General features: G+C 39.5%; 1 protein-coding gene across 1 annotated transcript in view; it reads left to right on the top strand.

Moving 5' to 3' along the window:
- Positions 1,761–25,283, top strand: part of LPCAT2 (lysophosphatidylcholine acyltransferase 2) — a 64,494-nt gene continuing 40,971 nt past the window's right edge. Inside the window, exons 1-8 of the mRNA XM_018061999.1 lie at positions 1,761–2,036; positions 7,123–7,262; positions 8,913–9,130; positions 10,633–10,745; positions 12,880–12,940; positions 13,810–13,868; positions 15,677–15,711; positions 18,766–18,820. Coding sequence (XP_017917488.1) covers positions 1,866–2,036; positions 7,123–7,262; positions 8,913–9,130; positions 10,633–10,745; positions 12,880–12,940; positions 13,810–13,868; positions 15,677–15,711; positions 18,766–18,820 — 852 coding nt within the window. The 5' untranslated portion in view covers positions 1,761–1,865. The remainder of the gene's footprint in view (positions 2,037–7,122; positions 7,263–8,912; positions 9,131–10,632; positions 10,746–12,879; positions 12,941–13,809; positions 13,869–15,676; positions 15,712–18,765; positions 18,821–25,283) is intronic.

Consider the following 25,283-nt stretch of genomic DNA (forward strand, 5'->3'; position numbering starts at 1 on the left):
TTTTCAGTCTCATCAAGAGGCTTTTTAGTTCTTCTTTGCTTTCTGCCATAAGGGTGGTATTATCTGTGTATCTGAGGTTATTGATATTTCTCCTGGCAATCTTGATTCCAGATTGTGCTTCATCCAGCCGGGTATTTTGCATGATGTACTCTGCATAGAAGTTAAATAAGCAGGGTGACAATATACAGCCTTGACATACTCCTTTCCTGGTTTGGAACCAGTCTGTTGTTCCTTGTCCAGCTTTAACTGTTGCTTCTTGACCTATATACAGAATTCTCAGGAGGCAGAATTTAGGGGCCAAGGAGATCCAACCAGTCCATTCTGAAGGAGATCAGTCCTGGGTGTTCTTTGGAAGGAATGATGCTAAAGCTGAAACTCCAGGACTTTGGCCACCTCATGCAAAGAGTTGACTCACTGGAAAAGACTGACACTGGGAGGGATTGGGGGCAGGAGGAGAAGGGGACAACAGAGGTTGAGATGGCTGGATGGCATCACTGACTCGATGGACGTGAGTCTGAGTGAACTCCGGGAGTTGGTGATGGACAGGGAGGCCTGGTGTGCTGCAATTCATGGGGTCGCAAAGATTTGGACATGACTGAGCGACTGAACTGAACTGAACTCTGTTCTCTCCATTATATAAATGAAAACAAAGGCTCAATAAGGGGAGAGATTTTTGTCACGGGTCTGTGGTGAGTTAACCCTGGACCTCAATCTTGCTTTTGGGTTTTGGGATTTCCAAGTCTGCGCTCTTTTTTCACCAGACCACATCATCTCTCTGATTCTGACAGTGAAGTGCTACAGGCAGGATGTTTGTTTCTAAGGTGCTACATATTTCAATTGATTCCCTGAAACTTGCCATAAGCAACTTTCAGTTCTCAAGAGTCACTTTTCATACCTTGATCATGCCACCTGATTTCATTTTTGCCTGATGAGCATTTGCTTAGGGACATCAAAATGCTTCCCTTCTTCCATGGATTTGCTGTCCCTATGTCCTGCCTTCTCCTGAAGCCAGCCTGGGGGAAGCTCCATTGGTGGACCTTCTGATCATGCTTTTTATTTCTTTTCAGACTCTGATGTGAGTAAAGTGGAGACAAATAGTCTCCGAGTTACTTCTCTTTTTTCTGAGACTAGGTTCCTCATCTCATTCAGAGGGCAATGGTGGTTTTGTATTTTTCTAGTCATTGTAGCTCAGTTTTCCTTGGGAAAACTATCTTCACTTTGTCAGTCTATATTTTGACTGGAAGACAGCACACTCCTGGCACCAGTTTTTCTATCAGTCAGGACTCTTTCAGCTGTAACTGATAAACATGACACTCAAACTGGTTTAAGCAAAAGCAAAACATGTGCCAGAAATCAGATCCACCCTGGATAATGAACCCTCTTAATGGAACAGCCCTAGAGTTGCTCCTCAGATCGCTGGATTCAGGTTCTGTTTATCTCGGTATTACGAATGGGGCAACGGAGGTTCATGGAGACAATGATTTGGCCTAAGAGCCAATAAAAGCGAAAGTTAAGCCAGGTTGGCCTGATGCTGGAGCAGAGAACAGTCTAAACTCTCTCTTGTGGGTGCGTCGCTTTGAAGGGAAAAAGTCACCTCCAAGGGGGCGGAGCTATGAATCCCAAAAGGAAGGGCCAGACACCTAAAAGGGTGGGGCTGTGCTTGAGGTGGGGTTGCTGGGGTGGGGCCAGAACCTGGGCGTGTTCGGAGCCAGAGGGGCGGGGCGAGAGCGGAGGGCGGCTAGGTAACTTTGGCGCCTGCGCAGAAGCCCCGGACTCCTAAGCGGCTCCCACTGAGTCCCGGCGGCGGTGCCCACTCGCGCGCTCCGCGTGGGTCGCTTCGCTCTAGTCAGACGCCAGGGTCTGCCATGAACCGGTGCGCTGACGCGCGGGCCGTGGCGGCCACTGTGCCGGGAGCTGGCGTCGGGAACGCGGGGCTGCGGCCGCCCATGGTGCCCCGCCAGGCGTCCTTCTTCCCGCCACCTGTGCCCAATCCCTTCGTGCAGCAGACGCGGCTGGGCGTGGCGAGGCGCATCCAGGTGGGGGCGAGGGTCTGACAGGAGAGGTGGATTCACGTGAGGGGCATGGGTTAGAGGGACGAGGGCAGATCCGGGTGAGGGACGTCTGACAGGGGAGGCAGACCCAGGTGAGGGATGTGAGTCTGACGAAAATTCAGGGGACTGACTAGAGACTGACCGGCAAAGCAGATTCAGGTGAGCGACGGGAGTTTGAGAGCGGAGGCCGGTCCAAGTGAGGGGAGCGGGTCTGAGGGAGGAAGCAGTCCAGGTGAGGGACGTCTGACAACGGAGGCAGTCCAGGTGAGGAACGCCTGACAGGGGAGACAGATGCAGGGCAGGGGTGTGGATCTGAGGGAGGAGGCAGTTTGAGGGGGGCCATCGGTCAGTCAGGGAAGGCTGTTTTTAGAGGGCAGTGTGGGTGCAAAGGGGAAATGACTGAGGGGAGTGAGTCTGGGAAGCCAGGTTCGAGGAAGAAAGGGATGTAGATCTGAGAGGGAAGGGCTTCTGAAGGGGCCGGGAGTCTGCAGGGGGCAGAGATGCTGCGCTGAGAATTTAGGACCCTTGGAGGATGCTTGGAGGTCTGTGTGTGTGTGTGTGTGTGTGTGAGAAGAGAAGATGCAAAGAACATGTGGGTCTTGGGAAAAGGTGCTAAACAGGAGGAGGCTGAGCAGGCCCGTGGCGGAGGAAACATTACGTCTTGAGAAGAGGGAAGGGCTCTGGGAGAAGAACTTCAACCTGAGTGTGTGGAAGTGTAGTGGGAGCTCATCGTACTGCAGGAGAGTGGGTTTGGGGAGCTTTTTGTTGTTGTTTTGTCTGAGGGAAGGAGAGGAGTCCTTTTGGGATGAGAAGAGTGAGGGAGAAGGCAGAGAACCCGGGTCTGGAATTAGAACCAAAAGAAAGGTAGGATGTTTTGGCTAAGCAGTTGTATCAATGATGGGAAATCACAACCTAAGAAAAGGAATAATATGGGTCCGCTTAAGGTAGTCAAGAGTTTTTGGTCCTGAATCGGTTTTCACCCAAACACTTCTCCTAGATTCAAGGACGAGAGACTCTCTGGTTGTTAAAAATGGCTCTATACAAAAAGGAAGTTCCTGTCCTTTCCTTTTTCTTGTAAAGCACTGCTTTTACCATTAGCAGTTACACTCTTTGGACTTCCTCTTTGGTGAAGTTAGTGATCAGAGAACAAGATAGACTATGCAGGCTACATTTGTCCTATGTGTTCTGCATGGGAAAAATTTTTTTAATGTTTCCTGTCCATCTTACATATTTATTTACTTTGGATTTGAAATAGTGTAATTTTTGCACAGCACACTTATCTGCACTGAGACCATTGTCCTCTATGGCAGAGATAGGTTAAGTGCTGGGCTAAGCAGTGTGGGTGGTGATTACAGTAATGGTTGATGGGTGTCTGAAGGTATGAGAAAGGAAGAGGAAGACAATGAATGTAGCAATACCTCTTTGTAAAGAAACTAAATGTTTAAAAACCTGATCTTAAAATGTGTCTTAAAATTATATTTATGTCTTAAAATATATTCCCATGATATCTTAAAATTTCTGAGTGAAAGTCACTCAGAAACACTTAACAAATTCATTGACTCTAATTCAGAATTCCTTTTGGCCTGAGTTCATCAAATCAGTTATACTTAAATGAAGGTATGTCCATCTCTTTGGCTTCATGTATTGGAGAGAGGCTCAAAGTGGCATGTTTGTAAGTATGTACATTGTACCTGGATTACTAAATTTTTGAGTTTTTGGTTTTTGTTTTTTTAAATAGCATGCCTGCAACCATTTAGAGAGCACTTTCAAGTAATGAATATAGTTGCAATATTTTTTAAAATGTTAAAATGCATGTAGACAGAGATTCCAAAGTAGTTTCAATGGATTGAACTGTCTGGGTAAAGGAAAATTTAAATAGACACGACTGAAAAACAATGTTGTCTGTATTATCCAGTTTAAAAGATTGTTATATTTGTGTTTAAGGATGACTCAATATCATGAATTTAGGCTAAATTTGATCTTAAATGATGATCAATATCTTGTTTAAGGACTGTTGTCACTTCTGCATCTCATAGGGCTTAGCTTTACTGCTCCTCCTCTCTTTTTGACTGTTTAAGGGTCTGTTCCATAGTGGCATGGAGAAAATTAGCCTAGCTTTTCTTTCCTCAGTAGAATATGGAATTGTAACTGTGGGTCATTTACCATACCAAAAATATTTGTTGGATGCCTACCATATGCCAGGCACAATGTTACTCTCTGGAGACAGAGATATAATGAACAAGAGAAACAAGGACTCTGCCTATCTTAAGCCTGTGTTTCACTGAAAAAGTTAAACAAGCAAGTATAGAAATATATATAATTCCGTGTCTTAGTAAGTGCTATGAAGAAAGAGAGGAAAATAATCACAATAGTGTCAAAAGAAGGCCTTCCTACAGAGATAACTTATTACCAAAAGAAAATATGATGCATAATCCTCTTAATCTGACAGTTACTCAAAATTGGTTTTGTCATCTTAATAATGTTTAAAGATTAAAATTTTAAATCAACTTTGTCTGTATACTAGCAGCAACCGCAAGATGAAATTAAATAATCTCATGATAGCAATAAGTGAAAGTCATTCAGTCATGTCCTACTCTTTGCAACCCCATAGACTGTATAGTCCATGGAATTCTCCAGGCCAGAATACTGGAGTAGGTAGCTGTTCCCTTCTCCAGGGGATCTTCCCAACCCAGGGATCAAACCCAGGACTTCCACACTGCATCTGATTCTTTACCAGCTGAGCCATCAGGGAAGCCCAAGAATACTGAAGTGTGTAGCCTGTCTCTTTTCCAACAGATCTTCCCAACCCAGGAATTGAACCAGGGTCTCTTGCACTGCAGGTAGATTCAAGACCACTACAACGAAAACAACAGAACTCTATTGTAAGAAATTAATGAAGATTTACATAAAATAAAGATCTATACCATGTTTGTAAGTTGGAAGAATCAACATTATTAAGATGGTAATTCCTCCCAAATTGATCTATAGGTTCATCGAAAGCTCAACAAAAATTCCAACAGGCTTTTTGTGTGGCAACTGACAGATTAATTCTGAAATGTATGTAGAAATACTAAGGATCTAGATTATCCCAAAAAAAGTTTGAAAAATAAAAAAGTTGGAAGACATATACTACCAGATTTCAAGACTTATTGCAAGACTATAGCAATTAAGAGAGTAGGGAATTGACAGACATACAGATGAATAGATCAACAAAACAGAATAGAGAGCCTACATGTATGTTCAACTGATTTTTTGACAAAGTGGCCAACAAAATTTATTGGGGAATGTGAAGTCTTTTCAAAATTGGTTCTGGGGATGGCACTTCACTGGCGGTCCAATGGTTAAGACTCTGCACTTCCCTGGAAGGGGCGCAGCTTTGATCCCTGGTCCAGGAACTAATATCCCACAGGCCTCAAAGCTGGGGTCGGTGGGGAAAGCAGGGGCCGGGGGAGCTGGTTCTGGAACAACTAGATAAATCTGTAGATAAAAATGAAACTTGATCCCTACTGTACACCACACAGAAAGTAATTTACGATGGATCATAGACTTGAACATAAAAGCAAAATCTATATATCATCTAGAAGAAGAAGATATAAAATATCTTCATAATCTTGAGATAGGTAAAGATTTCTTAGAAAGGATGCAGAAGAGAACTAAATTGATAAATTAGTCTTCATCAGAATTAAAATGCTTCTCGTTGAAAGATACCAATAAGAAAATGAAAAAGCAAACCATGGAATAGGAGAAAATATTTTCAATATATATATTGAAAAAGGGCTTGTAAACAATATATGAAGACCTCCTAAAAATTGATCAGAAAACAACTAATAACCCAATGAAAATGGACTAAAGACTTGAACAGATAGGTTAAAGGGATGACCAATAAGCACATGAAAAAATTTGCTCAGCATCATTGTTCATTAAGGAAACCACAATGAGATATCATTTTACACCCACCAGGATGGCTACAAAGACTGACAACACTGAAAATTGATGAGACTGTGAAGCAACAGGAACTTTCATACTTCATTGGTGGAGGTATGAAACAACACAACAACTTTGGAAAACAATTTGGCATGTACTTTAAGCACATCCTGGCCTGACAATTTCACTACCATCCACCATGAATGAAACTGTATGAGTCTCAAAAATTGATGTTTACTCATATAGATAGGAACTTATAATAGGCTAAATGTCCCTGAACAGATTAATGGGTAAATTAATTGCAGTATATTCATACAATGGAATATCACTCTGCAATGAAAAAGACTGTATTACTGATACATATGACAACATGGCTGAATCTCAAAAATATGAAGTGAAAGAAGCCAGATGTAAAAGAGTACATAGCATGTGGTTTCATTTATATGAAAATATGGTACAGACAAAAACTATAGTGAAAGATTGTCAGTGGTTGCCATACACTGAGGATACACTGACTACAAAGAGACACAAGGGAATTTTTTTGAGTGATGGAAATGATCTATATCTTGATTATGGTGGTATCTGCATAGGGCTATACATTTGAAAAGCTCATATTGTATTTTGTGTAAATTACGCCTTCATAAAATTGATTTTTTTAAGTGATTTTAAACACCAAATGTCAGCAAGGATATACAGTGACTGAAATTCTCATACACTACCAGTGACATTTTAAAATGATACAACCTGACTTCCAGTGGTTAAGAATCCACCTTGCAATGCCGGTGACATGGCATTCAATTCCTGGTCTGGGAAGATTCCACATGCCGCGGGGCGACTAAGCCTGTGTATCACAACTACTAATCCCACACTACCACTAAGCCCAACACACCTTTTCTTTGTTTCCCCAGCAACCCCTATTCACATTCACTGGTTTTCTCCCCTATTTCTTTTGCTACCTAGCAGACTTTGTGAGATCAGATATAATGTCTTATTTCCTTTGTGCTTAGATCGTTGCCTGGTGCAGGGTAATGCTCAATTCATCTTTGAGTGAAAGCTTGAATAGCCTAAGATTTTTAAAGTATATCTGTTTGATAACTACAGCATTAAAATGTCATCTATTTTTTTTTTAATCAACTTTGACTTTCAGATTTTCTTCCTTGGAATTATCCTGCTTCCAATTCGTGTCCTATTGGTTGCATTAATTTTATTACTGGCGTGGTTGCTGGCTGCAATTTCAACAGCATGCTGTCCTGAAAAGCTGACCCACCCAATAACTGGTTGGAAGAGGTAAGAAGTAACTATGTCTAAATATTAGGTGAATCATAGAAGAATTTATTGAAATTTAGGCAGTGATCAACAATTGTGGCTCTGAATATAGGATATTTTGGAATGCAGTCGTTAGAGGCTGTGCTGTATTGTGCTTAGCCGCTCAGTCGTGTGCGACTTTTTGCAACCCCATGCACTGTAGCCCTCCAGGCTCCTCTGTCCATGGGGATTCTCCAGGCAAGAATACTGGAGTGGGTTGCCATGCCCTCCTCCAGAGGATCTTTCCAACCCAGGGACTGGACCTTGTTAGAGGCTACATCGGAGAAGGCAATGGCACCCCACTCCAGCACTCTTGCCCGGAAAATCCCATGGACGGAGGAACCTGGTGGGCCACTGTCCATGGGGTTGCTAAGAGTCGGACACAACTGAGTGACTTCACTTTCACTTTTCACGTTCATGCATTGGAGAAGGAAATGGCAACCCACTCCAGTGTTCTTGCCTGGAGAATCCCAGGGATGGGGGAGCCTTGTGGGCTGCCGTCTATGGGGTGACACAGAGAAAACAGGAGGTCTGAAAGTTCTGTGACAGGGTGAGCTCTTTATCTTTAAATTAATAAAGATCTCAGCTCTTAAACTACAGAGCAAGGAGAGAGCAATCATTTCCCTGTGCCCTCCTGAAAAGTACTTGGGCTTTCTGTGTCTCACTTCTCCTCACCATGAAATAAAAGTTAGAGAAACTTCCTTGGGAGTTAGTTGCTTAATAGCTCCTCACAATATTATTATGTGAATGTTGAGAGAATTCAATAGGAAGCTCATTTTTCAAAACTCCTGTCAGATGTCTTATGGGAGACCCATATTTTTCATGAAAAGCTATATGCTTATTCATATACTGAGATGTCCATCATGTGTTTGCACTTCTAGGACTGTGTTTTTGTTTTTCTACTCAACTGAGTTTATCAAAGACAGAGACTGGATCTTACTTGTCTTATGTGTCCAACAGGATTCCTGGCACAATTTGATTTAATTAATTTTTAATGTCAGATTCTTTTAAAATAGTAAATAAATCAATAACCAGAATTAAGTGCATCTTTGTTCCAGGAAGTGAGATAATAAATTTACTTCTTAAGATTCTTCATGATTTTTAAGGGCTATAATGATATAAGTAATTAGGCTTACTTTTAAAATTTTATTTTTAAAATAACTCTGAGGAGTGTTTCAGCATGCTAGTTCTAAGAGTGTTTTCGAGGGTAGCAGCATCTTTGTTACACAAATATAGACATCTAAGGTGACTCATATGAAGGACAAGACTGATTTGAATTTCTCAGTGGGGGATGCATATTGAAAATTCATTCTTATTACTTTATAGTCACGTGGTCTTGGAAAAATTACTTCTCTGGGCCTCAGTTTTCTCATCTGTAAAATGGGAATAATGATAAATGCTCTCTATTTCATAAAATTGGGCTAGGGATTAAAGAAGTTAATATGCATAAAGTACTTAGAACAGTGCCTGGCAGAAAGAGCTCCACTGACGTGTTAGCCGTTCTTCCTAGCTGATATTTTTAAATGAAGTGCTGACATGTTTTGGTTTTTGCTTTGTGCTTTAGAATAAAACCCCGCTGTTAGCTGCAATTGGTAAAGCTAATTATGTCCATTTTTTAATTTATTTCCAAAGGAAAATTACTCATCCAGTCTTGAAGTTTCTAGGCCATGCCATGTTCTTTTCAATGGGGTTTGTAGTTACTGTGAAAGGAAAGATTGCAACTCCGTTGGAAGCACCAATTTTTGTCGTTGCCCCTCACTCAACATTCTTTGATGGAATTGCCTGTGTTGCAGCTGGATTACCTTCTATAGTATCTCGAAATGAGAATGTGCAGGTGCCTCTGATTGGCAGTAAGTACTCTGTAAGACAACAGAGAAAATGTTTTCATGTTCATGCTTTAAATTTAGAAAATTCTGTATAGTTTACTGATTAATTTTTTAAAGACTTTAAAATAATAAAACACTTCAAACATATTTTATTGCTTTTAATGTGGTATAATATCAAAAGAATGAATTTATGAAAAAAGATTAAAGACCTCCCTACCTATACCTCATCATTCTTTTTAATTTTTAAAAAATTTTTAAACCTTACAGATATAACTCTTTGAAATATTTATTTATTTATTTCATTTATCTTTTTGGCCGTGCCTTGCAGCATGTGGGCTCTTAGTTTCCCTACCAGGGATCAAACTGGCACCCCCTGCAGGGAATGCACAGAGTCTTAACCACCAGATCACCAGGGAAATCCCCTATCATTCTTTTTAAACCTTACCTCTGCTGCTGCACCATCACTTCTTTCTGCTCCTAAATATAAGCCCAAAAGAACAGTTTTTCAATACAAAATATGGTAAATTTTTTGAGAGAGAATTTAATTGAAGAATTTGTGAAAGCACCAGTTACCTAGGATTTCAGTGACTTTCTCTTCAGGGTATTAGGGTGATAAATGCAATAAGTCTTTTCTCCTAACTCTGTTTTCTTCATTATTGCCCCCAAATCTCCATGAGGGAAAAATGTGTAACTTGTTGAAAATTATGATGTAGAACAATAAATGCTTCCTGCCATAAAAATAATGAAACAAGTGGAATGTTTTTTCCTACCAGATGCTTTGCTTTCTCCCCTGGGGATTAGTCTCTAAGTAACTGCTTCCAGTTGTCCCAAGGCTGTTGCCAAGCATCAGGTGGTGAGAGGGTAGGTTTGAAAATTGCCTTGGTATTCTAGAGAAAATGATGGTAGTTCTTAAAGCTTTGTCATTCAGCTAAGAAACACACACACACTCTCTCTTTCTTTTTTTTTTTTTTTTTTAAGATAACCACCTTGCTTTGTGTAACATGACATTTTCCCCTAAAGTTGTTTAGCAATAGATTTTTGGTGAAATGAGGTTTATTGTGCTAGGAAGCTACCTACTCAAAAGACTATTGCACTGAAAATTTTATTAAGATAAATAGCAATTGCCCCCTACCCACATGTACTATGGCTTCACATAATCAGCTTGCAATATTATTGCAGGAATATTCCCAAAATAAAACAAGACAATCTATGGCGTATTATGAATGTTTAATGTAAATTGAGAAAGAAGTCTTTTAGGAAGAAAATTGCATTTTTTCCCCCATATTCCTGTTGCTAACTTCTGTGAAATCAGTGAAGTATTTTTTAGGTATAAATAGCCACCTGTCCTTTTGAAGCCAGAATCTATTAATAAGTTCTAACAAACTTTGAGTTAGAGGGTTTTTTAAGTTGTTCTCTTTGATTTGCTATCTTTTTAATTTTCCATGCAATTTGTTTTATAATTTGGTATCATTTCTATAGTAGCTGTATCCCAAAAAATGACTTATGACTCTTCATTTGTTTTAAAGGAATATTGCGGGCCTTGCAGCCAGTGTTGGTGTCCCGTGTAGATCCAGATTCTCGAAAAAACACAATAAATGAAATAATAAGGCGGGCCACATCAGGAGGGGAATGGCCCCAGGTAAAATACAATAGATGTTTATTTAAATATATTGAGAATTTATTTTTTGTACACTTGTATATATTCGTTTGGATCCTTATATCAGGGTATACCTTATGCTAGTTGTCTTTAGCATAATAAAAGCAGAATAAATGAGTAAGGATTAAGAAGTCCTCTTCTGCATGAGATAATCCTAGAATTAAATGTATCATTCGTTTTTATTCTCCGGACTCTTTGAACTGGTTTTTACTTTGTGTCATAAAAAGTAATTTTCTACCTCTGAATTTATTTATCATTTTAAAGATGAGATACTAAAGCTCAGTTATACTCAAAAGTATGGTGGGTGGGTATATTTTGAAAGTGATTAATATTTTAAGATTATCTGAAGTATATTTAGATAGTGCTTTTCAGTTCAGGGGGGCATTTCAGAATCACCTGTAGAACTTTTCTACATTTTACCATCCCATCTCCTCCTTCCCCTGGAATGCTTTTTTTTTAAAAGTTTGTTTATTTTTGGCTGTGTCTGGTCTTACTTACCCCACAGCATGTGGGATCTTAGTTCCCTGCCCAGGGATTGAACCCACCTCCCCCACACTGGAAAACAGATTATTAACTACCGGGCCATAAGGAAGTCCCTGGAATGCTTTTGAAGGTGTGGAAGGAGCAACATTTATTGCATAAATAGAGCCTCATGGGTGATTCTGATAAGTACCCCCCTGCCTTTGCCCAGGTGAAAACAAGTGATCTCTAGCAGAACTCATGGTCCTGAGGTTACCTGGCTACTAGTGGTAATGTTTTGATATTAAAGTACTAAGAGGTGTATGATCAACCAGGAGGTTTTAGAAACCAAGGCATGTGAGGAATGATTTAAAGAGTGACTGGGAAAAAATGACATTTGGAATAAGGATTTGATTTTGCTCTTTGACTCCAAGGAATTTAGGACTGGTGGGTGAAAGTAAACAAGATTTCAGTTCACTTTGCTCGTTTCAAAGAACTTCCTGTCCAGAATTAGAATGGTCTGATTTGGAACCTCTTTCTAGAATATTCAGGCATTGGCTAGGCAACCACTTGAGGGGGATATTATAAAAAGAATTCAAGTATTAGAGATGCTATATGATGTTTAATGCCCCTTCTAGTTCTTACTGCTGCTGCTAAGTCGCTTCAGTTGTGTCCGACTCTGTGTGACCCCATAGACAGCAGCCCACCAGGCTCCCCTGTCCCTGGGATTTTTGAGAGTTTATGATTTACTCTACATTAATTTATTCTTCATGGTATAGCTATAGAGTATCCACTGCATGAATTATATTTGTTATTGTATCCAAAGGAATAGGAAACCTGTTTGTTTGTTTGTTAAGTTGGAGAATGGAATCACACCTATTCACAATTTTTATTTTACAAATAACTTGTTATGGTAGTTTAGCTTACTAATTACTTTAATTGTTATAAAATACCCATTACTAAATGCTGTAAGTGCAGGGATTTTGTTTCTGTGCTTAGCAATTTACTCATTGCTAAATTCCAAAGGCTTCAGAAAAATCAACCTGCTGTTTTATTCAGTTAATGGGGAACTGTAGTGCATAGTTTTTGTGTGGAAATCATAATATATTAAAAACTAAAAATACCTCCTCAGAAAAGAATATTAAATTGTATTCCATATGTCAACAAATTCAAGTAAGCATAAAGCATATTGTTGGTATTTCCTCCTTTTTTCTCAGTACAATCTGAAACTGTATGTTGTAAGAGGGAATATCATTTAATGGGAAAATTGAAACAGAAGTAGCAAATGATTTAGTTAAAGGTGTATACCAGTAGAAGAAAGAATTTAATATTGTATAAAATGAACGCAACTTTGACCATGATTCAGGGTCTACAGCTTCTTTGAACCCTTTTCAGATCATTAGCATCATCATTAAGAAACATTTACTGTGTATATTCTCTCTTCAAAACTTTAATTCATTTTCAGGTTATCTTAATGGTCAGACTATACTTCTTTTAGAGCAAAACTGAACGATCTGATTCTAGGTTTCACTGACATTAAGTGCTAGCCTTTATTTTTGCTTTATAAAAATTGGCAACTGTGAAGTCATAAGAAAGCAAGTAAAGAGGTAATCTCTTAATTAGACTGAAATATTAAATCTATTCCTTTTCTCCCAAGATACTAGTTTTCCCAGAAGGTACTTGTACTAATCGGTCCTGTTTGATTACTTTTAAACCAGGTGAGATCAATTAAATTATGTATTTTGACAAAATAATATAGATGATTTCTCAAGTGAGCTAATAATAAATATACAAAATAACTCATCAATTTGCTTGGAGCATTTCTTATTTTCTGATAAAATGTTTTTAATAATGTGAATCCACAACTCACTCTTTTACTTTCTCTTTTGGTATCATAACGCCTTCTTCTTTGAAATGTCATGTGTGTGTGTGTGTGTGTATGTGTGTGTTTGAGCAGAAACCACTAGCAATTTTTATTTTCCTCCAAGAACAACCCCCACAGACACTTGGGGTCCATGTCATCAAGTTAGAAAACCTATTTCAATTATCATTATAATGCTTTTAATTCCTTCTGAGGGTCATGCCTTTTAAAAATATTATGAAGTTGTAAATTTTATAGCAACTTATAATTTCATATGTTATTTAACAGTCATTACTAATATTTTCAAATGTTTTTGTACTGGCTGCTAGAATGCTCAGAACCAAAGTCAAAACTCACTCTAGCAAGTGTGATAGTTAGTGGTTCAGCATTTAGTTTCATCTAGATTTTCTTCTCTTAATTTTATCTTTTCCTCTTAAAAAAAAAAGCTTTTTGAATAATAGGTATTTGGAAAATGAAAACAAATGGAGATAAGAATAATATTTTAAGTGACTTAGGCATAACATTTAATATTTTGCTTACATATTTCTAAATTTAAAAATCTCTCATTTTGGCTAACATTAGGAATTTACCAACATTCAGCCAATTGTTTATGTGTACTCTTAAAACATTTAGTATATTTATATTGTTTATTATTAATTTTTAAATTCACTGTAAAACTTGTATTCATATAAAGAACATGTTTTAAATTTCACTATGTGGTTATAGGAGCCTTCATTCCAGGAGTTCCAGTGCAGCCAATTCTCCTCAGATACCCAAACAAGCTGGTAAGCATCATATTTTACTATGAGAAGAATCTCACCATTCCGAACAGCACAAATTCTCTAGGACCCCTTTTGCTTGAATAAATTGATGAATAGGTAAATGGTGGGAACAGGTAGGCAGTCTCATTCTCCTTGCCACATTTAGTTTTTAAAAATTTGTGAGATTGGGGAGTTCCCTGGTGGTCCGGGGTTAGGACTTTACCTTCCGGTGTTGGGGGTGAAGGTTGGATCCCTGTTTGAGGAGCTAAGATCCTACATGCCTCATGGCCAAAAAACCAGAACATAAATAACAGAAGTAATATTGTAACAAATTCAATAAAGTTTTCTTTTTAAAAGTCTGAAGCCTGGTTTACAACCTTAAAAAAAAGATACTTTCTTAAAAAAACTTGAGAGGGAGGCAGAAATTGGTTGATACCAATTTTTGATACTGCTTTTGCTATTACTAAGCTGCTGCTGCTGCTGCTGCTGCTGCTGCTGCTGCTGCTGCTGCTGCTGCTGCTGCTGCTGCTGCTGCTGCTGCTGCTAAGTCACTTCAGTCATATCTGACTCTGTGTGACCCTATAGACGGCAGCCCACCAGGCTCCCCCGTCCCTGGGATTCTCCAGGCAAGAACACTGGAGTGGGTTGCCATTTCCTCCTCCAATGTAGAAAAGTGAAAAGTGAAAGTGAAGTCGCTCAGTCATGTCTGACTCTTCGAGACCCCATGGACCGCAGCCTACCAGGCTCCTCTGTCCATGGGATTTTCCAGGCAAGAGTACTGGAGTGGGTTGCTATCGCCTTCTCCGACTAAGCTACAGGAAGATATCTCCTTAGCTTCTGCCCTATTGTCCCTGTGATGGTATGAGTATGTCTCAGCTCCAGGGTCTCTTAAGATTTGAAAAAGCTCTCACAAAGTTGTGATTTTTTATAAAGTTTTAAAGGAAAAACATCTCCTGATTCAATGGTCATTACTGGTAGAGAAGGATTGAAGTAGCAGGATAAATTTGGAAGAGGCGTGGTGTTCAGTGACACTCAGTACTTAGTAGCTGTGACACTTGACAAGTAGCTTAAATAAGAAAATAGCTGCAAAGAACTTCACATTCTACAGAAAGTCCATGTGGGCTCAGGAAATAGCCTTTGCTTCAGCAAGATTTATTGTTGTCTTCTGGATATTGGTTGTGTCATCATTTTCCTAAAGAAAGTCATTTTTTGGCAGGGAGACAGATGTTTTGTTTCTGAGAGGAACTTTTTTTACTACAGAATTTACATAAAAAGGCGGGATGTAATTATTCGTGATCTATGTTATTTAAGATTGAGTTCTTAATCAACTTCCTATCAGTGGTTGATTTCTCAGCTTTGTAGACTTTTAGTTAAAAAATTAAAATTTATCAAATTTTTACTCAATATACTTCTGCATGTTATTTATCCAAATTCTTTCACTCTGTACTATTTTATTTCTTTAGTCTCTTCTCTGATATAAACTCCTTTTTGAGAACTGACGAATTCTGGTTTTTGTAAGCCAATTAATTATCCAGATATGTTTATATTAGGAAAATAGTTAAGCATACACAATCTTTTTTTTAAAAAATTCAGATCAACTTAATTCCATAAAAAGATACGTGGTTACATATGGATGATAGACAGATCTTTGCCATGTAGATATATAATCCAAGAATTGATAGATCACTTCACTATTGTTTAGTGCTTATTTTGCTTTTCAACATATTGCTTTTAATTCAAAAAGGAAGTATATGAATACCAATATCAAAATAAAATTTTTGGTTTTGTTTGATATTTTTTCTGTAATAGTTTAAATACTATTGTTATTCTAGGATACTGTGACTTGGACGTGGCAAGGATATACATTGTAAGTTGCTTACATTATTATTCATTTATATAAATTTTATTTAAAGAAAGAGAAAGAATTTGTTCTTTTTTTTAAGCCTTGTTTTTATAGAAGTAAAGATTTCTCATCAGAGCCTTAAATAACTGAAAAGTTTCTGTAGAGAGCATAACTATCTTGCCCATTAAACCCCAGTGTCTCCTATGTGCAGAATTCTAGTTGTTTGTCAGTTCTAATGCATTTCAAGTGTTTACCAATTCTTAAGAAACATTCCAGTGATCTCATTTGCATCCTCCTTAGCTTAAATTTTGTAGTTTCATTTTCATTGCAAATTTAATGTTATCTGGTATCTCCATCTTTTTTTCACTTCATTGATTTAAATAGTCCAGAACAGTTTAGTCATATGGCCTGAAATAGTTGTGATGTGTCTAATTTGAGCTGAGGAAATAGCTAAACAAGTTTTCACTTCCACTCTTGGGTTTTGAGAGGCTGGGAAATCAGCAGTTTCTGTAAACAGTTAGGAGAAGAGAGGAATACAGTTTCACTGTTAAGCAAGCTGAAGTGAAATAGAACTTTTAAAAAGAGCAGAACACATAGAATCTTACTTTCTCTCAAGAAGTTCTTTTGTTTAGTACCCCTCCCTATTCAGGTGCCTCCTTTGGTCCTTTTACCTGCACAGACAACATTGACATCCCTCAGTGTTCACCTCAAGGAACCTGGCTGGCTTTGGGTTGCAGAAGAGAAAAATAAAATGATAAACCTTCCCCCAAATTAAAAAAAAGTGAAAAAGACAACCTGTTTACATTTTAGGTTTGAGGGCTTTCCCAGAGCTTATGCAGTAATGCCTTTTGATACTGTTACACACAGAGCTCAAATTACTGATGGATAGGTGACCATCACTTGGAAATATTTAAAAGAAATCATACTTTGCCTTCAAATATATTGTAGACAATCCAAACAACTTATGAAAATTAGATTTTTTTCACTACAAACTTATTTTCTCCATTTTTGTGTATGTAAGTTGCTTTGAATAATACATTTAAATCAGAATAGATGGGCTGATTACATGTGTTAATAAATAATGATACTTGTGAGACATTTATATTCCTGTTATGTTTCAGTCCTTGGTCATCAGAGTTAAGTAAATAACACTAAAAATAGGGCACATAAACTGTAAAGGATATCTATTTATTCCCTTGGCTAGAATACCTTTCCTGTCATCACTAATTTCTAATTCCTGGTTTTCAGAAACAAATAGTATGAGAACATTTTAGGAAAAAAATACCTGAAAATTGAGGGATAACATATTTATGTTTCCTGAGGTATGTCATCCTCAGGGCCTTTACAAGTTAAGTCCACTTAGAGATAGTGACTTTGGGCTCATTGTGACTTTTTGGTTTTGCAGCTGGTCCAGTGGAAATGAAGGTCAAATAGGAGATTGGGGGTAAATAGACTGGTTAAGTATTTAATCTAGGCTTCTAACCTGAGAAGTATGTGACAGGAGGAAAAATAGGAGAAAGAATACAGCTAAGAAAGGAAAAAAAAATTTTTTTCAGAGTTAAAGATATCTAAGGATTTGTAAACAAACACAAGATCTTCTAAATAAACAACTTTTTTATCTTAGGTCACATTGCACTCATGTGTGGTAACCTCCCATTTTTACCTTATCTTCTCATCTCCATCATGTTATATTTAGCACTGTGTCTGTTATGTCTAAATCAGTTTCCCCAATTGTCCTTGAGAATTCCATAAGAAATGCTGTTTGGTTTGTCTGTAGTGTGGACACAAGTCGAGTTTAAAGAGATGTTGTGTGTGGTTTCATTTTTTTTAATAGTGTTCAGAATTTTCAAATCAATATTTAAATCATTAATTCCAAAGCTCTCTGTTAATCATTAAAGAACAATTTACTTAATGAGAGATAATATGGATTGGCTTTTATTTTTATGGGCCCGTATTTTTTTTTCACTATTAAAAAAAATTTAGTTACATAAGATTCTACTCAGGAGTTTTTCTATAGACAAATTACTATATCTTAAAATGTGACTGTGAGTAGTTTTCTCTAGGCCTAGAGGAGTCTTTGTGAAAAGTGAAGTCGCTCAGTCGTGTCCGATTCTTTGGACCCCATGGACACCAGGCTTCTCTGTCCATGGGATTTTCTAGGCAAGAGTACTGGGGTGGGTTGCCTTTTCCTTCTCCAGGGAACTTCCCGACCCAGGGATCAAACCCAGGTCTCCTGCATTGTAGACAGACTCTTTACCATCTGAGCCACCAACTTCCCTGGCAGAGGAAGTAAAGTGTCTGCCTACAATATGGGAGACCTGGGTTCGATCCCTGGGTTGGGAAGATCCCCTGGAGAAGGAAATGGCAACCCACTCCAGTACTCTTGCCTGGAAAATCCCATGGACTGAGAAGCCTGGTGGGCTACAGTACATGGGGTCACAAAGAGTCGGACATGACTGAGCGACTTCACTTTCACTTAGTTGTCAAGGAGACTTCAAATTTGGGGTTCATTCTGCTGAGCTGTGGCTCTGACCCACAAATAACATATTTGATGTTGTGTTTGGCAATTTAACGTTTGAATATCAAGGACAGTTCTCTATACTCCAATTAAAAAAATATCCTATGATAAACCATGGGGACTTCCCAGGTGGTGCAGTGATAAAGAATTTGCCTGCCAGTGTAGAAGATGCAAGACACAGGTTCAGTCCCTGGGTCAGGAATATCCCCTGGAGAGGGAAATGGCAATCCACTCCAGTATTTTTGGGAAATCCCGACAGAGGAACCTGTTGAGCTACAATCCATGGGGTTGCAAAGAGTCAGACATAATAGAGCAACTGAGCACATGATAAACCATAAAGGAAAAGAATATTAAAAGAATGTGTAATAAAAAATTAAAAATATTTTTAAAAGAATAGTTCTCTAAGCCCCAAAAGTGGTAAAGCAACAGAGTGGCATTTATAAATGCAGAATACACACAGAGTGACCAAGGTTGCTTGTTTGTCAAGAAAGGATGGTTGAGCAATATTAGATAGTACTTGTATTACCACATAAAAATGGCCTTCTCTCTTTTCTCCTCAGCATTCAACTTTGTGTGCTTACTTGGTGCCAGCCCTTCACAAGGGTGGAAGTTGAGGTAAGTGATTCAAAATGTACCCTTGAAACTTGTGGTTTGGCCTTTCTTATCATAATGAGTTTTCAGTCTGGAGAAATCAGATGTAGAAAGATTGTAAGTTAAGTTTGCCACCTTGAAAATAAGCCCTGTTCCTTTGCAAATTGTGTATCTAAACCCAAGCTGTCAGAATTAGCCCTTAAACTTGTGTTAGGAAGCACAACTTCCTAGCTTCAGGGAATTTCCAATATGTCACCACCCTGGTTGGCCATATTTTCATCACTCACTCCTATCTTTTTATTCCTTTTAATGCTGACAAATAGATTTAAGGGACTAGATCTGATAGAGTGCCTGATGAACTGTGGACAGAGGTTTGTGACATTGTACAGGAGATAGGGATCAAGACCATACACAAGAAAAAGAAATGCAACAAAGCAAAATGGCTGTCTGAGGAGGCCTTACAAATAGCTGTGAAAAGAAGAAAAGCGAAAAGCAAAGGAGAAAAGGAGAGATATACCCATTTGAATGCAGAGTTCCAAAGAATAGAAAGGAGAGATAAGAGGAAAAGGAGAGATAGAGGAAAATAACAGAATGGGAAGACTAGAGATTTCTTCAAGAATATTAGAGACGCCAAGGGAACATTTCATGCAAAGATGGGCTCAATAAAGGACAGAAATAGTATGGACCTAACAGAAGCAGAAGATATTAAGAAGAGGTGGCAAGAATACACAGAAGAACTGTACAAGAAAGATCATCATGACCCAGATAATCACAATGGTATGATCACTCACCTAGAGCCAGACATCCTGGAATGTGAAGTCAAGTGGGCCTTAGGAAGCATCACTGCAAAGAAAGCTAGTGGAGGTGATGGAATTCCAGTTGAGCTATTTCAAATCCTGAAAGATGATACTGTGAAAGTGCTGCACTCAAGATGCCAGCAAATTTGGAAAACTCAGCAGTGGCCACAGAACTGGAAAAGGTCCGTTTTCATTCCAATCTCAAAGAAAGGCAATGCCAAAGAATGCTCAAACTACTGCACAATTGCACTCATCTCACATGCTAGCAAAGTAATGCTCAAAATTCTCCAAGCCAGGCTTCAGCAATACGTGAACTGTGAACTTCCAGATGTTCAAGCTGATTTTAGAAAAGGCAGAGGAACCAGAGATCAAATTGCCAACATCCGCTGGATCATCGAAAAAGCAAAAGAGTTCCAGAAAAACATCTATTTCTGCTTTATTGACTATGCCAAAGCCTTTGACTGTGTGGATCACAATAAACTGTGGAAAATTCTGAAAGAGATGGGAATACCAGACCATCTGATCTGCCTCTTGAGAAACCTGTATGCAGGATAGGAAAGTTAGAACTGGACATGGAACAACAGAGTGGTTCCAAATAGGAAAAGGGGTACATCAAGGCTGCATATTGTCACCCTGCTTATTTAACTTCTATGCAGAGTACATCATGAGAAATGCTGGGCTGGAGGAAGCACAAGCTGGAATCAAGATTGTTGGGAGAAATATTGATAACCTCAGATATGCAGATGACACCACCCTTATGGCAGAAAGTGAAAAACAACTAAAGAGCCTCTTGATGAAGGTAAAAGAGGAGAGTGAAAAAGTTGGCTTAAAGCTCAACATTCAGAAACAAAGATCATGGCATCTGGTCCCATCTCTTCATGGGAAACAGATGGGGAAACAGTGGAAACAGTGGCTGACTTTATTTTTGGGGGCTCCAAAATCACTACAGATGGTGATTGCCACCATGAAGTTAAAAGACACTTACTCCTTGGAAAGGAGAAGGCAATGGCACCCCACCCCAGTACTCTTGCCTGGAAAATCCCATGGACAGAGGAGCCTGGTGGGCTGCAGTCCATGGGGTCGCTAAGAGTTGGACACTACTGAGCAACTTCACTTTCACTTTTCACTTTCCTGCACTGGAGAAGGAAATGGCAACCCACTCCAGTGTTCTTGCCTGGAGAATCCCAGGGACAGGGGAGCCTGGTGGGCTGCTCTCTATGGGGTCACACAGAGTCAGACATGACTGAAGTGACTTAGCAGCAACTCCTTGGAAGGAAAGTTATGACCAACCTAGATAGCATATTGAAAAGCAGAGACATCACTTTGTCAACAAAGGTCCATCTAGTCAAGGCTTTGGTTTTTCCAGTGGTCATGTATGGATGTGAGATTTGGACTATAAAGAAAGCTGAGCACCTAAGAATTTATGCTTTTGAACTGTGGTGTTGGAGAAGACTCTTGAGAGTCCCTTGGACTACAAGGAGATCCAACCAGTCCATCCTAAAGGAGATCATTCCTGAGTGATCATTGGAAGGACTGATGTTGAAGCTGAAACTCCAATACTTTGGCCACCTGATGCGAAGAGCTGACTCACTGGAAAAGACCCTGATGCCGGGAAAGATTGAGGGCAGGAGGACAAGGGGACGACAGAGGATGAGATGGTTGGATGGCATCACTGACTCAATGGACATGAATTTGGGTAAACTCCAGGAGTTGGTGATGGACAGGGAGACCTGGCATGCTGTGGTCCATGGGGTCATGAAGAGTCAGACACAACTGAGTGACTGAACTGAACTGAATGCTGACCTCTGCCAAGTTTCATGATAAGCCTTCACATCCTGACCAAAGGAGCCACAGTAGCTGGTGGAACCCCTCAGCTTCTTGAAGATTTATGTTCTGCGAAATCTGAGAGATTGTGAGAGAGGCACAGTCAGAAACTCTCATTTTTAGAATAGTCTGTACATGGAAAACGGGAAGAAATCGTGTTATGTGAGCCATTAAGGCAGAAGAGCCATAAAGGCAGCTCATATCGTCATTCACAGGACACTGTTTCACATTCAGTTACAGTGGCAGGTGGGGAGTGGAGGAGTAATCAGAATATTCTGAAAGTTCTGACCAGATTCTTAAGACTTTGGAAACTGATTCCAAGAACTCTGCTTAGTTTCTAGGGATGACATGGAATAATGGGCCTTTGAGTTCAGAATCTTGTTGGCTTTGGTGATACCCTTAGGTAGCTTCTGAAGAGAGAGGATCAGAATAATGGTTCTTCAGATTTTTGCTTGGATTTTCCAATTGCATCCACAGCTTTTGTAATGAAAACCTTAAGTTTGTATATGTAATTCAGAGTCCTGAGTGGGGGCCAGTGCTCTAAGTGACAGGACTGTGGAATTTAAGTTATAAGAATCATTTTACCTTGTTAGATAGCTTGGTTATTCAGCCATTTAGATGTAAATAGTGCCAAATGTTGTAAGAGCTCAAATTATGTCAGAGTGAGTTTGACTACAATGAAATTTTTCTTGAGACTTGCAGGTTGCTTGTCTGCCATGAAGATACTTGTTTATTAATTACGTGTCACACTTCCCCACTTTTATAACCAGCTCAGTATCTCTCCGTATGACCAGAAAACACTAGATCTTAGATGTTTCCAGAGAAACAGGTTTAATTTCCTGAGTATAAAATATATATATATATATATAAAATATATATAGTTCCTTCCTCTTAAGTTACCCCTCTTTAGCTAAGATCTGGCAGTAGATGTGGAAATGCACACAGAACTGTTCATTTTTTTGGTCTAACACACATATCAGTGGTCAAATTCTGTTACAACAGAGGTATGCAAATTCCTCGTGCTTTTGCCCTGACCATTGTTACCACATTTCCTTTCTGGGCCGTAGCTTGCTTGCTTTCTTTTCAATTACAGTATTTGCATCCTCCTACCAGTTCTTAGACCATTCAGATAATATTTCCTGCAAAGCAAAGAATATATCCTTTGTTCGACAACTTCACACTCAAAATAGCTTTCAGCCAGTTGAAAACAGCTGAATAGGTAGGGATTTGAGGGGTAAGAATTGAAGATGGAAATTTGTGGAGTTCAAATTGGGTATTCTTGTTTTTGTTGTTGTTGTTTAGTCGCTCAGTTGTGTGCGACTCTTCTGTGACCCCATGGACTGTGGCCCACCAGGCTCCACTGTCCATGGGTTTTCCCAGGCAAGAATATTGGAGTGAGTTGCCATTTCTTTCTCCAGGGAGTCTTCCAACTCAGGGATCAAACCTGCATCTCCTTCACTGGCCGATGGATTCTTTACCACTGCGCACCCAGGAAGCCCAAATTATTATTTTAATTGTAATTTGAAGTTTATGAGTCTACCTTTCACCCAGGGGACTCCTAGCTACTTTATGACTTTTGAATATGTTAATTCCTCACTGCTGCTGCTGCTGCTGCTGCTAAGTTGCTTCAGTCATATCCAACTCTGTGTGACCTCATAGACGGCAGCCCACCAGGCTCCCCCGTCCCTGGGATTCTCCAGGCAAGAACACTGGAGTGGGTTGCCATTTCCTTCTCCAATGCAGGAAAGTGAAAAGTGAAAGTGAAGTTGCTCAGTAGTGTCCGACTCTTAGCGACCCCATGGACTGCAGCCTACCAGGCTCCTCCATCCATGGGATTTTCTAGGCAAGAGTACTGGAGTAGGGTGCCATTGCCTTCTCTGAATTCCTCACTGGAATTACAGTAGGGCTGTAATTGGAAAATGTATCCCAGAGGCCTGCCAGGCACTAAGTATATGTGCACCATGGCTCAAGACTCTCACAAGGGACTTCCCTGGTGGTCCAATGATTATGACTCTATTTTTGCTTTGCAAACTTTCCAAATAAGTTCATCTGTACCATTTTTATAGATCCCAAGTGTAAGTGATATTATATGATGTTTGTTTTTCTCTTTCTGACTTACTTCACTCTGTATGAAGGTCTATCTATATCTCTGCAAATGGCACTGTTTCAAAGAGCTGCACATTTCTTAAGATTCACCTATTAAAATCCTTTTCTGTTATTTAGAGGAGGAGAAGATTGATTGTAGTATCATTGCTAATCAATCTTCCTCTTGTCATCATTTATTTAATAGAAAGGAGTGTGCTCATGTGGTCATTAAACAACGAATAAACCAGCTTTACTGGTTCAGAGTATTCTTGCAAAAGACTGGCTCTGGGTAACAGAGAGCCTTAAACAATGCTTGGGAGAATTGGGGCTTAATCTTGTGTGGAGTCTAAGGCCCTTGAGGAGGTACTTTTGGGACCAAAAGTACAAAGGATGCTAGTGTGGGAAGCAGTCCAGTTAGACTCTGACCTCCTCCTCGTCTGGGTCAGAATGGTACAGAGTAAATAGGGTGAGGGGGGAGAGAAGATTGCAGTGAGGAGGGGAATGGGACTGGGGAGCCTATCTCAGGTGCAGTGGGAACGTGAATTGAAGTTCACATGGGATGCTGTAGGGTAGGAGAGATTTCCCTCTACCCATCCAGGTTAGATTCCTGGGTCTATGAAATAAACTGACAACAGGCTGATTAACAGCAGAAAAGATATATACAGATTTTTTAACTTTTCATATGGTATGCACAAGGGCATCATAGGGGATAAAAAGTGAATACCCAAAAAAAGTGAGATTTAAGTGCTTGTATACCTTTATTCTTGCCTGGAGAATCCCAGGGACGGGGGAGCCTGGTGGGCTGCCATCTATGTGGTAGCACAGAGTCGGACATGACTGAAGTGACTTAGCAGCAGCAGCAGCAGCAGCAGCATACCTTATTATTAATAATAAAAGCAGGGGAGGGAAGGCATAGGCCGCTTAGGGGAGAATAAATGATTTTTAAGAAAGAACAGTAGGCTCTTAGAAGAGATGGGAGATGTGATGGTGTGTGATAAAGTTTGTCTGGGTGTGATGTTGCCTTCTGGTCTCTTCCCCTCTGATGAGAGTCAGTCTTGCCTGTATGATGAAACTCCCTAGGAGGAGATTTAGGACAATTAAGTTCTTTTTGGAAGATCTGTCATAGGCTGATAAGGGGAGTTCAGAGAAAGCCTCTCCCTCCATTGCTGTTTTTAAGTGTCTTCAGCTTAAAATAATCAATATATCTAAGAGGCATATTTGTTGTAGCATGACCTGAACTCCTTCACTGTCTTCTTTCTAAAGTTGAAAATGAAGTATCATTGAAATGAAAGTGGAATTGCAACTTGAGACACAAGGACCATGTCTGAAACAGGAAAATAGGATGGCAGCAGGTCAAAGGGGGATATAAGAGGACTTCCAAGCAGCATGAGGTTCGATATAAGTACCTTGATCCTCTCCCATCACATCGACAATAAAAAAAGAACAAATAGACTTGGTGTTAAGATCACATATTTTGGCCCACCTGCACAAACTAGAAGGATAAAAGATCTTCAGTATAAGAAACAAAAATTTTTTTTGTCTCATTGCAGCATGTGGGATCTTAGTTCCCTGACCAGGGATTGAACCCATGTCCCCTGCAGTGGAAGTGTGGCGTCCTAACCACTGGACTGCCAGGGAATTCCGAAAAAAGTACTTTTATATTTGGAGCCAGCATGGTCACCTTGAGAAATTACATAATTTTTCAAGCAGCTCCAAGGACTTAAACTTGAATTTGTAGTAGCCTCAGCCAATAAGGTTTTGTACCTTTGCTGAGCATCTCT

This window comes from Capra hircus, chromosome 18 (genome assembly GCF_001704415.2).
Source record: "Capra hircus breed San Clemente chromosome 18, ASM170441v1, whole genome shotgun sequence".
NCBI classification, from domain to species: Eukaryota; Metazoa; Chordata; class Mammalia; order Artiodactyla; family Bovidae; genus Capra; species Capra hircus.